The sequence below is a fragment of the Cololabis saira genome, chromosome 13, assembly GCF_033807715.1.
Source record: "Cololabis saira isolate AMF1-May2022 chromosome 13, fColSai1.1, whole genome shotgun sequence".
Taxonomy (NCBI): domain Eukaryota; kingdom Metazoa; phylum Chordata; class Actinopteri; order Beloniformes; family Belonidae; genus Cololabis; species Cololabis saira.
The window spans coordinates 25254411-25270676 of NC_084599.1; the positions used below are offsets into that span (position 1 = coordinate 25254411).

At 36.8% G+C, this 16266-nt stretch overlaps 1 protein-coding gene across 2 annotated transcripts in view; it reads left to right on the plus strand.

Moving 5' to 3' along the window:
• The window catches only part of atp13a3 (ATPase 13A3), a 44513-nt gene that overhangs the window by 21246 nt on the left and 7001 nt on the right, over window positions 1–16266 (plus strand). For both annotated transcript variants that reach the window (XM_061738445.1, XM_061738446.1), the window contains exons 9-32: window positions 1363–1497; window positions 1916–1988; window positions 2600–2731; window positions 2854–3033; window positions 3979–4136; window positions 5680–5868; window positions 6015–6076; window positions 6234–6384; window positions 7428–7547; window positions 7715–7732; window positions 8163–8316; window positions 8553–8673; window positions 9020–9144; window positions 9739–9899; window positions 10725–10853; window positions 10958–11037; window positions 13446–13488; window positions 13580–13689; window positions 14226–14322; window positions 14421–14493; window positions 14644–14821; window positions 15359–15537; window positions 15638–15726; window positions 15924–16004. In XM_061738445.1, the coding sequence (XP_061594429.1) occupies window positions 1363–1497; window positions 1916–1988; window positions 2600–2731; window positions 2854–3033; window positions 3979–4136; window positions 5680–5868; window positions 6015–6076; window positions 6234–6384; window positions 7428–7547; window positions 7715–7732; window positions 8163–8316; window positions 8553–8673; window positions 9020–9144; window positions 9739–9899; window positions 10725–10853; window positions 10958–11037; window positions 13446–13488; window positions 13580–13689; window positions 14226–14322; window positions 14421–14493; window positions 14644–14821; window positions 15359–15537; window positions 15638–15726; window positions 15924–16004 (2838 nt within the window). The remainder of the gene's footprint in view (window positions 1–1362; window positions 1498–1915; window positions 1989–2599; window positions 2732–2853; window positions 3034–3978; window positions 4137–5679; window positions 5869–6014; window positions 6077–6233; window positions 6385–7427; window positions 7548–7714; window positions 7733–8162; window positions 8317–8552; window positions 8674–9019; window positions 9145–9738; window positions 9900–10724; window positions 10854–10957; window positions 11038–13445; window positions 13489–13579; window positions 13690–14225; window positions 14323–14420; window positions 14494–14643; window positions 14822–15358; window positions 15538–15637; window positions 15727–15923; window positions 16005–16266) is intronic.

The window sequence follows — 16266 nt, forward strand, 5'->3', positions numbered from 1 at the left end:
ATATATCATTATATATATATATTTACATGTATTTTATTTATTTTTTTGTTTCCCTAAAACATGGGTAGGCAATCCTGGTCCTCGAGTGTCATGTTTTTGATGTTTCCCTGTGATATGAGTTTACTCTGGCCCCAGCCTGTAGACACAAAGACCTTTTTTAGATGAAAATAACACTAAATCAGATAAAGATGGGGGAGATTATGGAAATGGGCAAAAAGGAAAAAAGAGGCAAAAGAATGTAGTGGTTCATGGAAACAGTATGACCCCGAGATATTTGAAGTCGTTTCTTTTCAACTTCATTTTATGCAATACACTTAATATGTAACACATTACAACACAATTCCATCTTTTTGTGCTGTTGCCCTGAGCACTTCTAGTTAAATATTAAAACTTTTCAGAAATACTGTATTTATCCCTAAAGAGTAATAGGATAATAGTAAATATGCTGGCCTTGTCGCCAGTGCTGGAAAATCATTCTTGGTAACCAGGAATATGGAAGCGAAACTTGTTTGTTGCTGTGTCTGTCAAAAGTTGTCACATGCCGGATACAAAAACAAATTATCACCACAAGAAGAAAAAAAACTATTTCTAGGCTTAAATCTGGATAGTAAATGTGTTGGTAATTATATAAATAAGATGATGGAGACTAAGCTGAAAGAGAGATTTTAAATGAAAATGGTTTCCACTTTGTCCGGAAGGTAACGGCAGTACATGAACGGAGCAGATTATTGGCTGTTCTAATTGTCAGCCCAAAAATCTTACTTTAGTAAATTTGCTCAGACAAAATTTGCTTGTAAGGCTGTACTTTGCATCGTATAATGATAGCTGTCATATTCTTTCTGACGCATTTACAATGAACCTTCTTTGACTTCAGCAGTCCGATTATGTAGTGTCGAGCTCACCCATGCACAGTTTGAGGGCAAGCACTCTCCATTTAATGCACATGGTGCAAGAAAAAAAATAACATTGAGGTCAAATAATAATAAAAGTTGAATGAGTAAACCAACAATTAAAGTGGATATATGTTTACAAGATATTGTAATAGAAACAACCTAAAAAAAGGTTATGTTTCAGAGAACTTCTTTGATTAAAAAGGCCAGCAAGAAAACCTCTTCAATCCCTGCAAGATCTTTTCTGGCAGATATCAAATATTTCTCCTGCCAGAAAAGAGCTGGCAGATGAGTGAGAAGAAAAGAGATGTCTAGGCTGACAGATATCTAGCCCATGGATGAAGTCATCGGATGACATCAGCTTTTTTTTTTTTCTTTCTTAATTTTGTGCCATATTGGCATTGTCCTCCAAGTCATATGTCTTCACATTCACTTAAATATTTGCAAGTAATTCCTCTCTCTCTTTCTGCAGGTTATCAACCCTTTTTACATCTTCCAGCTCTTCAGTGTGATCCTGTGGAGTGCTGACGAGTATTACTACTATGCTGTGGCCATTGTTTTTATGTCGGTTGTATCCATAGCTACCTCTCTGTACACCATCAAAAAGGTGACTTACAATTTATGGGATTTTTTTTTAAATAAAAATGTCATCATTGTTTTCCACAGTAGTAACAACTACGGTTCAAGTACTGGCTGAGGTTTAAGTTTTACCTGATGCCCCCCCCCACCCCCCTTTGTCACAAAGTGGCTTCCAAAAAATAAGGGTGTTAAAATAGGGAAAGCAGAAACATGTAGTTAATTGAATTATGATGGAGCATACTGCTGTGATAGATGCACATGCTGCCCCAGTCATGTTTAATCCACCCACGGTTTGAAACACAATAGCACATCTGCACATGGTCTGCTGCTCCCAGCCTCAAAGTTCACATACTCAAATGAAAACACACAGTCAGTCACTCAGGTTTTTATGCGAGTTGAGATAATCTTTCGTCACTGTCTTTCCCTCTTCTCTTTTTTTTCCCCAGCAATATGTCATGCTTCACAATATGGTGGCAGCTCACAGTATTGTCCGTGTGTCTGTATGCCGACCCAATAATGGTATGCTAAAATATATACTTTTATGTCTTTCTTTCTTTTTTTTTTCTTTAATTCAGTTTGCATCTGTACATTTTTTTTGTAGTAATGCACATAATCTCCAGAGAAAATTGCAGTCACCCTGCTCTTGCTTTCCTCCATATAACTTGTTTTGGTCAAAAAGCAGTCAAGAAGAGAATTGATGTAGCATATGATTGCATTAAATTAAATTAAATGTTATTTATATAGCGTCTATTACAACCAAAGTTGTCTCTAGGCGCTTTCCAGAGATCCAGAACATGTATATAAACATAAACATAAAAACAAAAAAGGAAAAAAAGAGGGATTTAATGACTGCACATCCTTCTTGTGTTTTCACACCTTTTGAGTCGTTTGCTGAGTCAATGCCACATTTTCAATATCATAATGTGTAGTGAATTAAAATACATGACACGTTTTAGAAAAAAAAAGTAAAATCTTTGGTCTGATTCAGTGAAACATTATTGTAGAAGCTCCTCCTTTAGTGTTCTTGGCCCTGTCCACCAGAAACAATTCCTTTCCAACACACCTTTTTAAACCTTTTTTTGCTGCATTTAAAGCTCTCATTTCCTTTGTTCCACTACCCTTTCTGGTAGAAATTGAGGAGATATTGTCTACTGATCTGGTGCCTGGTGATGTGATGGTCATCCCCAGCAATGGGACCATCATGACATGTGATGCTGTCCTGGTCAGTGGTACCTGCATCGTAAATGAAAGCATGCTCACAGGTAAGAAAACAAATCTGTACATTTAGACCTTGGCATATTTGACGTGTGTAAATTCAAAACGGTGGAAGCTTTTCCTGTATCGCAGCCATAATCCAGACAGGTAATGACATGTCCTCCAACAGGTGAGAGTGTTCCTGTGACAAAGACCAACCTTCCAAACCCAGTGCCAGGGGAGCAGGACGAGGCTGATGAGGCCTACAGCACAGAGGAGCACAAGAGACACACACTCTTCTGTGGCACCGATGTCATCCAAACCCGCTTCTACACAGGAGAACTAGTCAAGGCTATGGTGGTCCGCACAGGTCAGTCTGGGAGACAGAGACATCCAAGTGTTGAAATATTGTCATTTAATAAAAACCTTTTTCTTTTCATAAATGTATCTATTATAAAAAAAGTATATAAGTATATTAAATGTATTATGATCAATTGTGATACTGTAGTAGTAAAATAGTTCAGTCATACATACAACCTGTATTTGTTTTATTAGTTTTCACCATGTTTTGTTCTCCTTTGAGATTTGTTTGATGCTGTTCATTACAGATAAAGAGATGTTTTTTTATTTAGGTAGCAACAATTTTATGTGATTGACTGAAAAAATATAGTAGTCTTAGTGCATGTTTAATAGGCTGGGGTGTGTACGGCTGGATTTATGTACTGTGTGTAGTCATATTTCTTATCATTTCGAAGAACCAGAGTGCTTTTATGTTTCCTATCGCTCTCAAGTCCACATCCTTGTCATCCGTCATGTCGCTACTCATTTACTTTGATACATAGTGAGCATAATTATCTACCTTTTAAATTGCCTACCCATAAACTTGCAAAACGCTCCTGTTTTCACTATTACATTAATACATCAGCACAGAAGCTCTCTCTTTGATTGTAATGTGGACAAGTATCATGAGATTGTTAGACTTATGCTTGGTGAGAAAAAGTTCAATACTAATAATTGTAATAAAAATACTCCACATAATCATGTATTGATTTATAGCATGACAAAGTAATGGGCTGAAGTAACAAGTGACTGTGACACATGCAGAGAGGCTATGCTGCTTTCCAGTGAAAAATGTAGCTCCTTTAACGAATAAGCAAAACAATGAGAAATGAATTGATTGTCAAATATACACAAGTAGCTGTTAATATATTGTACCATGGCAGTGTATCAACATTGTGTAAAAAAGCCATTGATAGGATGGAAGGGAAATGTAACTGAGCATGTAAAATCTTCAGAAACTTTCCTCTTCATCCAGGTTTCAGCACAGCCAAAGGCCAGCTAGTGCGCTCCATCCTTTACCCCAAACCCACCGACTTCAAGCTGTATCGTGACGCCTACCTCTTCCTGTTGTGCTTGGTGGCCGTGGCTGGAATTGGCTTTATATACTCCATTGTCCTCAGTATCATGAACGAGGTAATTCATTAAAAGACGATCAGACTGAAACATCACCATGTTCTGATGTAGTTACTTCAGTTTCTCTGTAAAGTAGGAGGAGAATTAGTCATTAAAGAAGTACTGATAAATCTTTATTTTTGCAACATACTGTGCCACAGAAGATGAGTAAAGTATTTTAAATCTTATTTATGTTTGTTAACTTGAATACGATTTTAACAGTGAGAACTGGAGCAGGAATGTTGTCATTACGGTTTAATCTGCTGACCACTGACTAGCTCACTGTGGCTGAGAGTTAACACTGAATTCAAAGATTTCTTTTTCACCGGATTATACATAGTTGAATTACTCAACAACACGATCACAGTAACAGTACCTTTACTAGCTTATGTTTTCTCTCTCATTTTGGATCTTAAAAAGTAATGTTTCATCACTTGAGTAGTACAGGCTGATCGATGCTCTCTGATTTTCATTGTCTTAGCATGCCGACTTCTCAGAAAATTATTGTTGGTGGGTTTTTTTGGGGGTTATTAGGCAGTTTGCTTTTTTGGATATTATAATTTTGCCCATTACAGGGAAAGTACTACCAGTACTACTGTACATTTTCTGTCAAGAGACTTAGACTCAACTTTATTGATCCCTTTGGGATGACTCCCTCCAGCAGTTTATACAACAGGAGTCAGCACAAAAAGAAAGCAAGAAAATAAATAATAATTAAAAAAAAAAATGCACACAAGATATGATATCAAAATATATACTCTAAGAGAATATAGAAAATTAAATTAAGTTTTTTTTCACCGTGGTTGATTATTGAAAATATGACAATTTTAATGGATAAATAAGTATTGCTGTTAAATAAAAGGAAAAACAGCAACTGTTTACTATGCTGAGGGAGATGGTGGCTACCTGTTACCTCCTCCCCCCCAGTGAGGAGTTGTACAGCCTGATGGCACGAGGAACAGAGGAGTTCATTAGTCCGTTAGTCCTGCGGTCTTTCACTGATCGGGCTCCTCTGGTTGCTGATAAGTGTCCAGAGAGTGGTTGGCATTGTCCATAATATTGTAGTTTGTTCAGTGTCCTTGTCCCGGCCACCGTCACCAGGTGGTCCAGCTTCATGCCGATCACAGAGACAGCTCGCCTGATCCGTTTATCAGTCAAGTTATTTATTTTTCCTTTCAAATACTGTTAAAGAGTTAGTCTTTAAAAATGTTAAAAACATATACTCTCCTTTTCTTAAAAAGAGAGTTTTCTTCCTTTTGTTGAACTTTCATAAAAAAATATTTCTCAATAATGGACAGCACTTAAATCCACTTCTGGTTCTTTTTGTGCTGTACATTATCAGATGTTTGCCACATTAATTTTTATGCTATTGGAGGATAGCCATGAAACCTGGAGGATAAGCCAGACATATAAACCACCGGTGAGGCTTTCAGTGCAAAAGATTGAGAAGGAGTCTGGAAAGTCAGCTGGCTGTAGGGATGCTGTTTTACAATTGAAGATTCCAAGGACAAAATGACTATCAAACGCACTAAAGCATGTAATGTTTGGTCTTTCTGCTTTCCAGGTGCCAGCAAAGACCATCATCATTGAGTCCCTGGACATCATAACCATCACTGTGCCACCTGCGCTGCCGGCAGCCATGACGGCTGGGATTGTGTATGCTCAGCGCCGTCTGAAACGCATCGGCATTTTCTGTATTAGCCCACAGAGGATCAATATTTGTGGGCAGATCAATCTAGTCTGTTTTGACAAAGTGAGTCTCTTTCTTATTATGGTTATTGAGCAATAAAAAGACATTTACATAAACTATCCTCAATGCAAGTTTAAAATGTCGCACTTTCAGTGACCAGAAAACTACAATCGTCATTCTTTGTATTTGTTTTTTATTTCTTCTTCAAGACTGGAACTCTGACAGAAGATGGACTGGACCTTTGGGGAATCCAGAGAGTTGAGAGAGGCTGGTAAGTTAGTTTAGTTAAGTAATTTACAAATTATGCCATCATGCTTGTTAGCTCAAAGGCATGGAAATATCAAGCCCTTTATGTTTTGTGAAGCAGCTGTTGGTTTGATTACAGTTTAATTGTTTTTCCTAAAACACAATCTACTCTTCCTTGTCAGTTTTCATTCGTCAGAGGGAAATGCCTCCAAGGAGAATAATGTTAAGACTCATTTCGTGGCTTGCATGGCTACTTGCCACTCCCTTACCAAAATAGAAGGTCAGCTGTCTGGAGATCCGTTGGACCTCAAAATGTTTGAGGCTACAAGTTGGGTGAGTTGTTCTGAATATATCCACAAACAAGGTGTTTTTGGGGGCAGCATTTGATTTGTGAGATTAACTCAAAGTTGTGCAAAAACGTCTGTGGATGTAACGGATCAGGGAATGTAAATAATGGAACTCTAGATTTAGATCAGATAGCTGGGCCTGTTTTGGATCCAAAATCACGCAAGCTCCTTAGTGAAATGCTTTCCTCACTGTCAGTAAACAGGCTTGATATATTTCTGTGAAAGTCATAGGAGCAGTCTTACTTGATTGGAGGTTAAATTGCAGTGTCGCGTGCAACATAAAACAACATTTCATGAATTCAGGTATTGACTGATAAAGATGAAATATTCACTCTTTGTCATCAAGATAACTTGTTAGTGTGAGGTGAATGTAACCATTTTGTAATGGTTGATACATACCGGTAATAATTAATTTCTTCTTTTGTCCATACGTATTTTTTTTTCAGAGGTACTCTGCTTGTGTTAATAGTAGTAGCTAAGATTATACAGTTATTTTGGGATTCAGTGCTATTATAACACCTTGGTTTGTATTGCAGTACTCACATATTTTTGGTTTTGCATTGGCATTGTGGTAAATTTCTACAATGGAAGATACAATGCAAAAACTATTTAAAATGTTAGTGTGTAGGTTGCATACACACACACACACACACACGTTAGAGCATTTTTTTATTAAAAGGAATATGATGTACAACATGGCTTACATGGCTTACAATAAATAACCATAAATTTGAAAAATGAATGGAATAATATCAATTGTGGAATTAAACTCTCAAACTGAGTAAGTTTCAGATGTCCCTTCCACCCCAACATTACCATAATAAACATGCATGTCTTGCATGCATGTACAACAAATAAATATACTGTAATTTTAAAGGCTTGAGGAACCCTGCTCTGTTGCATAATCCATGTCTGAAAAATACATTTGTTTTCACTTCTTTTGCTGGGGTTTTTTTCTCCCCTTTTTTTTCCGCAACAAGGAAGGGTTAAGCAGTACTTTTTTTTTATCTTTATGTTCATCTGCTGTAGATCCTGGAAGAAGCCACAGAGGAGGAAACGTCTCTCCACAATCGCATCATGCCAACTGTAGTTAAACCCCCGAAGCAGCTGTTGCCCCCAGAGCCTGCTCTATCTCCAGAACAGGACTTGGTATGTACAGCAATCCAGTTTATGCTGGTCTCTGAGTCTGAAACAGTGTAAAATTATACAGATTTATGTGTCAAGCAGTCAACATTTAAATACTACTATTGTTGCATAACAGCAACATCTTCACTGCTTTATCTGTTTTGATATATATTTTTTTCTTTTAATTATAGGAACTGTATGAGCTTGCGGTGAGTAGTCTGTTTCTTCTTTAAGAATAAAGTAGTACAATTCCTTTCTGTTTTTGTCTTAATTTACTATGAAGGCAATCTTTGAAAAATTAAAACAAATCTAAACAAGAAGAAATGTTTTTAACTGGTACTGGTACAGTAGTTTGTTGGTATTTAAATAGTTTGACAAGTTTAGAGTGTCAACTAATTGTTTTCATAGAATTATGTTCTTTAAGCATAATGTTAAATGAAGACTTTTTCAAATAAAGAACTTGGTTAAATAAATCCTTGGCTTTTTTAATGTGCATTATTTACTTTGAATGTGTTAGGCTTTATTAATCTTTTGTGTGTGTGTGTGTGTGTGTGTGTGTGTGTGTGTGTGTGTGTGTGTGTGTGTGTGTGCGTGTGTGTGCGTGTGTGTGTCTGTGTGTGCTTGAATTTACATGAGCAGTCATCATATGAGATAGGTATTGTTCGGCAGTTTCCTTTTTCTTCAGGCCTTCAGAGGATGAGTGTTGTAGCTCGTCTTCTCGGGGAGAAACGCATGGATGCCTACATGAAGGGAGCACCAGAAATCATAGCTAGTCTCTGCAAGAAAGAGACGGGTGAGAAATTACGCCTGCCACTGTGTTAAAACCACTGGAAAATGCTTTTCATCTCAGGCTGCTGGTCTTCAGGATCAGCTTAATGTGTCTTGTCTAAGTGTATCCAGACGCCCTCCAATTTAGAATAATGGGAAATGATTTAAATCAACAAAGTTAAGTTTTGGTTTAAAAGCTTGAGAAATGTGTTTTCTCATTAATTAACTTAATTTGTCTAAAGGAACATATTTATTTTACAGTGCCAGAAAACTTTGCAGAAGTTTTGGAGGGCTACACTAAGCAAGGTTTCAGAGTTATTGCTCTGGCTCATCGTCGACTTGAATCAAAGCTCAGCTGGCACAAAGTCCAAAACATCAACAGGTAACTCATTGTATAATGTTCAACCATGATTTCAAAATGCTGTGCATGGTGTAAAAAATGAAATGGAAGAGAATGAGATGTAAATGATTCAAAAAGAGAACACAAATAGTATATCCAGTGATGCATTCTCCTTTACAGCACTGATTTTAAAAGATCACACCTGTATTTCATTTGCCTGTGATTATATTTATATATTCAATCCATGCAAACAGAAAATGTTAAGATTGTCCATGTTAACCCTTGTTTACACAAAAAATAGGAAAGACAGTTCATTAACTAAAAACAGTTGTGTTTTGGTTGCTTTGCTACATATGAGCTAACCTGTGTGCATCTTTCTTTGAACCAGGGATCACATAGAAACAAACATGGAGTTCCTGGGTCTCATCATAATGCAGAACAAATTGAAGTCAGAAACCCCGGGGGTGCTTCAGGTCCTTCATCGAGCCAACATCCGCACTGTCATGGTCACTGGTGAGAACAAGCTAGTAATAACATCACGTCATTTACCAAAAAAAACATATACCTGCTGCTCTGTAAATGTAATCCTCTTAGATTCTGCTTACACACGATCAGTCAATAACATTTTCTGAGTTGCTAACTAGTGCAGAGTAAATCCATGTGCACCACAGGACCTTTTTTTAATATGCGCTCAATCCATCTATGTATGAAAAAAAACACACTTGAAAAGGATTCTTGTCAGAAAACATCTCTACTCAAATCCATTTCTTGTTCCTTCCAACTAAACAGGATCACTTTGGAGTAGAACTGGGCCTCATTTGTATTTAATTTCAACTATGATAAGTCACAAGCAGCCCAACTCTCCTGTAATTCATTTTTGATTGGTATTTATCATACCTCAATTCAATTTAGATTTTTGCAATATATATTATTTATTGTACTGGAAAGTAATGACCACCTTTGACATTAAATGTTTAAATGCGTATTCATTTTTGTTAGTAGACCCCATTGATCTGAAGTTACAGATTACAAGAATACTTGTTTGCTGATATAACACTATAATCAGAATGTTTATTTTTTTCTCAACATTATCTGTTCACTCTCCAGGTGACAACATGTTGACAGCCATCTCTGTTGCCCGTGATTGTGGAATGATTGCTCCTAGAGATACGGTTATAATTGCTGAAGCCTTCTTACCACATGATGGACACGCTGCCAAAATCACTTGGAGATACGCTGACAAACCCAGCAAGACGACACAACTCGAGGTGACGCTGATGGGCTCATGTTGAGAAGAATGCTTGTGTAAACATACTGAGGAGGTTTTTCCACATTTGCATGTTCACTTTGTTTTATTTTAACACTTCACTTGGTTTATTAACCACTGGTGCACCTCTCACATCAGACCAGCTGGTGGATCTCAAATTCCGAGATGACTCTTTGAGAGGGAACAAAAAAATGAATCTTTTTTTTTCTTTTTTTAAATTGAACTATAGGAATCAGACCTAAACTACAGCTGCTGTGCAGACTGGTCGGTCAGATCAGTCCTTCTCATCTCTTAACTGTGGACTGATGCCGTTTGTTTCAGCACCCAGATTCAAGACTCTTTGGTTGACTCTGAGATGTGCATTAAAAGGCTGATGCAAATACACAGGGGTACAAGTACAAACATATTAAGATCTGGCTTGATATATAGACTCAGCAACATTCTTATTTTGCTATATTATCTCTGATGCTTATGCTATTCTTATCTACTATTTCATGTGTCACACCTATCCCAAAGTCTAAACCCAGGAATTATATTTGAGTTGATGCATTTTTTCTTTGTTGATAAGCCTTAAACTTTGTATACACTCAGCTGGCGCTTCCGTTTTCAGCTGAGTATACGAGAAAGCAATATAAAAGGTGTATAAAAAGTGTGGTTTTGACACCAAAATACATTGATTTACTTTTTTTTTTTTTTTTTTTTCAAAAATATTTTAACTGATACATTGTTTTTTCAGTTCTATAGTAGTAATGGGTATGATGAAGCTTTTTATATTAGAACTTTATCATCTGTAATGAATTTAATCCTTGCTTCATTACCTTAACAGGAAATTAACATAAGCTTGGAGGATGTGTGTCACATAGATGAGTCCAAAACAAAAGATTTGTTCCACTTTGCTATGAATGGAAAATCTTTTGCTGTAATAGCAGAGCATTTCCCTGACATGCTTCAAAAGGTATGCAAATTCTTACATGTTACTTGTACATTTTCCATAATTGAAGCAGAAATGCTGAAAGTGCTCCCAGTGTTCTAAGGTGTGTTGCATGCTCTACCTTGTAGCTCGTGCTGCATGGGACAGTGTTTGCCAGAATGGCGCCTGATCAGAAAACCCAGCTGATTGAGGCTCTGCAGGGAGTAGAGTGAGTATTAAAGTCAAACACATAAATTATGTCAGTAAACTTATGTTGGCAACTAGTCCATAGATACTTTTTTTTTTTTGATCTAATGTTTATTCAGCAAAAACACAAGTTACAACCAAAAAACATGGACCAGAGAGACAGTACAAATTGACTGTAACAACTACACTATTACTAATAGTAATAGTGTTAACCTTCAACCAAAACAAAAGTGTATTAAAAGAAAAAGCCCCCCCCACTACACCACAGGTACGCTCTCAGGAGAAACAAGGGGGTTAGAGTCTTACAGCAACATGTCAAGTAATGGAGAAGCTTATCTTATCTTATTTTTCTGTGAATCAGTTGCTGCATGCCAGTTGTTAATGGAAGCCTCACTAGCGCCGTTAATTCCAGCTGTTCTAGATAGATAGTTCCAGATAAATTACATCTAGGAAAGGAAGTGCCCAGTGTCTGATGGTGAGAAAATGTGGAGGTTTCCATCTTAAAGCTATCACAGGGTTTCCGCGGGGTTTTAAAAAGTATTAAAAAGTGATAAATGAAAATTGCCAAATTTAAGGCCATTAAAAGTGTTAAATTCACTGTCAGAGGTATTATTTTTTTTAAATTGGTGTTATTTTTTACCTTTTACATTTTAATCAGTCTATTTTATTGTCATTCACAAAGTGAAATAAATGTGAAACATCTGGTCAACATCAATGAGTATAAATCTGTTCTGTATAGTGTTCTATAGGTCAAAATCTGTATTAATGTTAAAAGGTCCGTGATTAACACTTAATGTTGTGACAGTTTTTAAAAAAAAATCTGAAGGTAGTGAAAAAGGTATTAAATTGGTATTAAATTTAACATAAGGATTGCTGTATAAACCCTGTATCAATTTATTGGCAGTTGTTAAGCCAGCTTAGTACAGTGTGCTTTTTAAGTTTAGTCATATTGACTTCTTACAGATCAATTAACAAAAGGACAGGTATATTCACCGATACTAAATCAGAAAGCTTGGCTGCCCCCTTAAGCTAGAACTGTGATACTGGAGGACAAGTCCACATCATATGTAAAAAAGTGCCGGAGGCCTTCATAGAACATAGGCTACACAAGGGATCAGCTATCGGCTTCATACAGTGGAGTTTGCAAGGGGTCAAATATGTTCTGTGTACATAGTTGAAGTAGTTTGCCACACCTGTGACCAATGAAAATCAGAGTCCAAATTGGGGGAATCATACCTCCATATTCTGTCAAGTGGTAGTTCATGATAGGAGGCTTCCAGGAAGAAATGATCAAGTGCAGATACTATACATCTATTTTTAATTCTAGTGGCCATTCATTTATATAGCGGATGAATGGGTAACAATTGGTATCCCAGAGCACCATGCGCCTGTAAACACGATCTAAGTTTCAGATAGAAAAGGAACAAGCTTGCCCGCAAATTATACCTGTCTCTAATCTCTTGAAAGGTGTGCAGCCCAGTGTCAGTATATACCTTATCTAAAGTGTGAATAATACTGTTACTTCATGTAGCTCAAGGAAATATGTCTCCCTTCGATTAGAAGGCCATGGTTGTTAAAGATGGGTGTAAGTGTATGCCAGCTCAGCACTACGTCATGTCTGGATGAGTTGGGAGACTATTGGGCCAAAATTTAATCGGCATTGTTTATTCGATATGTTAGCAAAAATAACCTGCAAGTTCCATTTGTCTTACAGAGTTTTCTTCTAGCCTGCGCCAGGAAACTAAAACATCAGCTACCATAACCCAAATTAGGTCACAATCTTAGTCGGCAAGCGTTGCATTAAAACATGCATTCGCTGATAATAGTTGCATTATTGTAGACGTGCACACCTTGATCGAAAAATTTAATTTGCGCGCAGTTATTGTGGCATTTTGTGACACAGAATATCCTCCACATATGACCACTGGAACAAAAATAAATCCCACAAAAAATATCGGAAGAAGTCGTACCTAGGCTTTTACTAAATCAGGAACAAACATTCAAAATGATATACAGTATGATAATTAAACAAACTCATATTTGGTGGTGATGTGTGAAATTTGGCGTAAACACATCAGAATGTCCACTAACTTTAGTATAGAAAGATAAGGGACCTCCCATTAATCACATTATACTCTTTAACGGGTAGATTTGGAATATAAAATGAATATTCTTAAAGCAACTTATGTAAACACTGTAATTGGACTGTTGTCTTGTTGAGATTAGGGTTTATAGTTAGATTATTGCTGTCCATGTAAACGTAGGCAATGTGACTTATTTAATCATGAGTTGTTGAATGGGGTGAAACTGAAAAAAGAATAAGGATATATAAACAAAATGTTTTTTATGGTCAAACGCTTGAGTTTAAAAATGTGTAAAATATGTTTAAGTCTAATGAGGAATAACTCCAGCCCTATCATTTGTTCACAGTTACTTTGTGGGGATGTGTGGAGACGGAGCAAACGACTGTGGGGTACGCAGTGCTGATTTAAAGAATCTTTTGAAGAGCGTAGTTTTAATGGAGTATGTGTAAGCCATTTTTTTTTTTCTGTTCTCTTGCACAGGCTTTGAAACGGGCGCATGGTGGGATCTCCCTGTCAGAGCTTGAAGCATCAGTTGCTTCTCCCTTCACCTCAAGGACCCCCAACATCTCCTGTGTCCCTAGCTTAATCAGGTTTTTTGGCATCTCCTTTACATTCTCTGTTATAAATAAGCTTATTCATGAAAAGTGATAAACATTCAAGAATGACAGTTTTGGTTGTTTTAGTTGCAGTAATGTCAGACATTTAGAAGCAGATTAACTGTAATATATTGTGCAATAGATGCATTTTTGTGTTGCAGCAAGTTTGAGGACCTTCTGTATGTCACTTAATATCCCACACAAATAATGTACTTTAAATTATTGGATGAAAATATTTGTCTAAACTCCCGCAGAAAATGATTAACAGTATATCCTCATTCGTGCCCCAGATTATCGGTGCCTCATTGCTCCTAAAACTACTACTACTACTACTACTACTACTAATAATACTACTATTGGTATGCGGTCAACAGTAGTAAAGTAAAGTAGTGCACGTAAACATACAGTGTTATGCTTGTATTCACACTTCTGGGTCATTCTATGGGGGTGGGGAAGTGCTTTTTTGGAATATATTTAACTATTCATGTATTTTGATTAGAGAGACATAAAAGAGATTCTTTCTTTTACAGGGAGGGCCGTGCTGCCCTCATCACTTCCTTTTGTGTGTTCAAGTTTATGGCCCTCTACAGCATAATCCAGTACATCAGCGTCACCCTCCTCTACTCTGTACGTGATCTGTCCACAATCATTTGCAGCTGTTTAATCAGTGTGTAATCTCGAACATTTACATATCAAAATGTCTGAGTGTCGTTTTTATGTCTTAGATTCTCAGTAACCTTGGAGATTTCCAGTTCCTCTTCATCGACATAGCCATCATCCTTCTTATTGTATTTACTAGTAAGTACAGAAGAGTGTGTATTGCTGTTTTTTGGGAGGGAGGGTTCTTTCCCTTCCTTTACGTTTCTTAAGTACTGTTTTAAATCACTCTCAATGTCTGCTTTCTGCCTATTCTAATCAGTTCTAATCATTTCTTCTGCTCCTCTTCAGTGAGTCTAAATACAGCTTGGAAAGAGCTGGTGTCCCGTCGCCCCCCCTCAGGTCTGATCTCAGGGCCTCTGCTGTTCTCCGTGCTGACTCAGATCCTCATCTGCTTGGGCTTCCAAACCCTCACATTCCTTTGGGTCCAACAGCAACCATGGTACACTCTCTGGACACCGCTTACTGAGTGAGTACCGCTTACTCTCAAGATTCAAGATGTTTATTGTCATTTACAGCAGGAAAGCAAAGTTATCTGTGCAATTAATTATTTTTTTGCTTTCCACCCTTATGCTGCAATAAACAGAGAATGCAATAACTAAGAATAACAGCATAAATAATAATAATAATGCAAAAATTGAATAAAATAAATGTGTAAATTAGATTAAAACTGTGAAATGCAATAAGTAAAAAACAATGGTACAATCCTGATGTAAACATTGGTCTGCAGTGAATATGCTGAAATGTGCAACACGGTTGTGCAAGAACGCCGTTGTAAACAGTAAGCAGTACATTGTAACAGTAGTGCAGTTTAAAGTGACGATGTGGTACATGAATGTGACGGCAGAGGGGAAGAAAGAGATTTTGAATTGTATTCATTTAGTCTATCTGTCTGAAGTACAACAATAGAAAAGAGAAAAAGAGAAGAACATTATCATTAAGAAAGATTAAAAGCAGAATTGAAATGTTTTAGGATTATTCTTGAACCAAGGTCTCTCTCATCCAGTGTCTGCAACAGCACATCACACCTGAATGTGTCTGACCATAACGACACAGAAGTGGACGACCACAACATCCAAAATTTTGAGAACACCAGCCTCTTCTATGTCTCCTCCTTCCAGTATCTTATTGTTGCCATTGTTTTCTCCAAGGGAAAACCTTTCAGGCAGCCTAGCTACAAGAATTGTAAGTCACTTTTCTTTTTTTTTTCTTTTTTTTTAAATAATTGTAGATTAAAATGATTGCTACTCTATATTTTAATATTCATTTGTTGTCTCTTCTTCAGGGCCTTTTGTATTTTCTGCTGTGATTCTGTATTTTTTTCTGCTGTTCATCATGTTTCACCCTGTTGAAAGCATAGATTCATTTCTAGAGGTAGGTGCATATAAACCATTGCTCAGATGTGATATGTTTAGAAATGTTAAATTAAAACAAGCTTTATATTGTCTTTATATGCAATTTCCAAGTGAAAGTAGAGTCTGTAATTTAAGTGAGTCTGTTACTTAACGTGTGTCGTACACAAAAAGCTTTGAAAAAACGATTAACCGTGATGGGTATTTCTGTCTCAACAGATTGTTTGTGTCCCATTTGAATGGAGGGTAAAGCTTTTCCTCATCATTGTAGTCAATGCCGCTGTGTCCGTCGTGGTGGAGGTAAGCTACACAAAGTGACGCGTCGTAACACTAGGTGTTTTTGTTGTGTTTCGATTTTGTTTTTTTCATGCAATGTGCTCATCTTTTTCTCATTTAGCCCACTAGTTGGATCATTCTTATCATCTGAGAAGAAAATATTAATAATCTGAAAATGGCTCACCTTTAACAATGTGGTATAATTAACAGTTGAAAAAGGTTTATTTACTTTTTTATTCATTAGTTTTTTTCTTATCTGTTTTTTTTTTGGGTGAAATGTATGCAT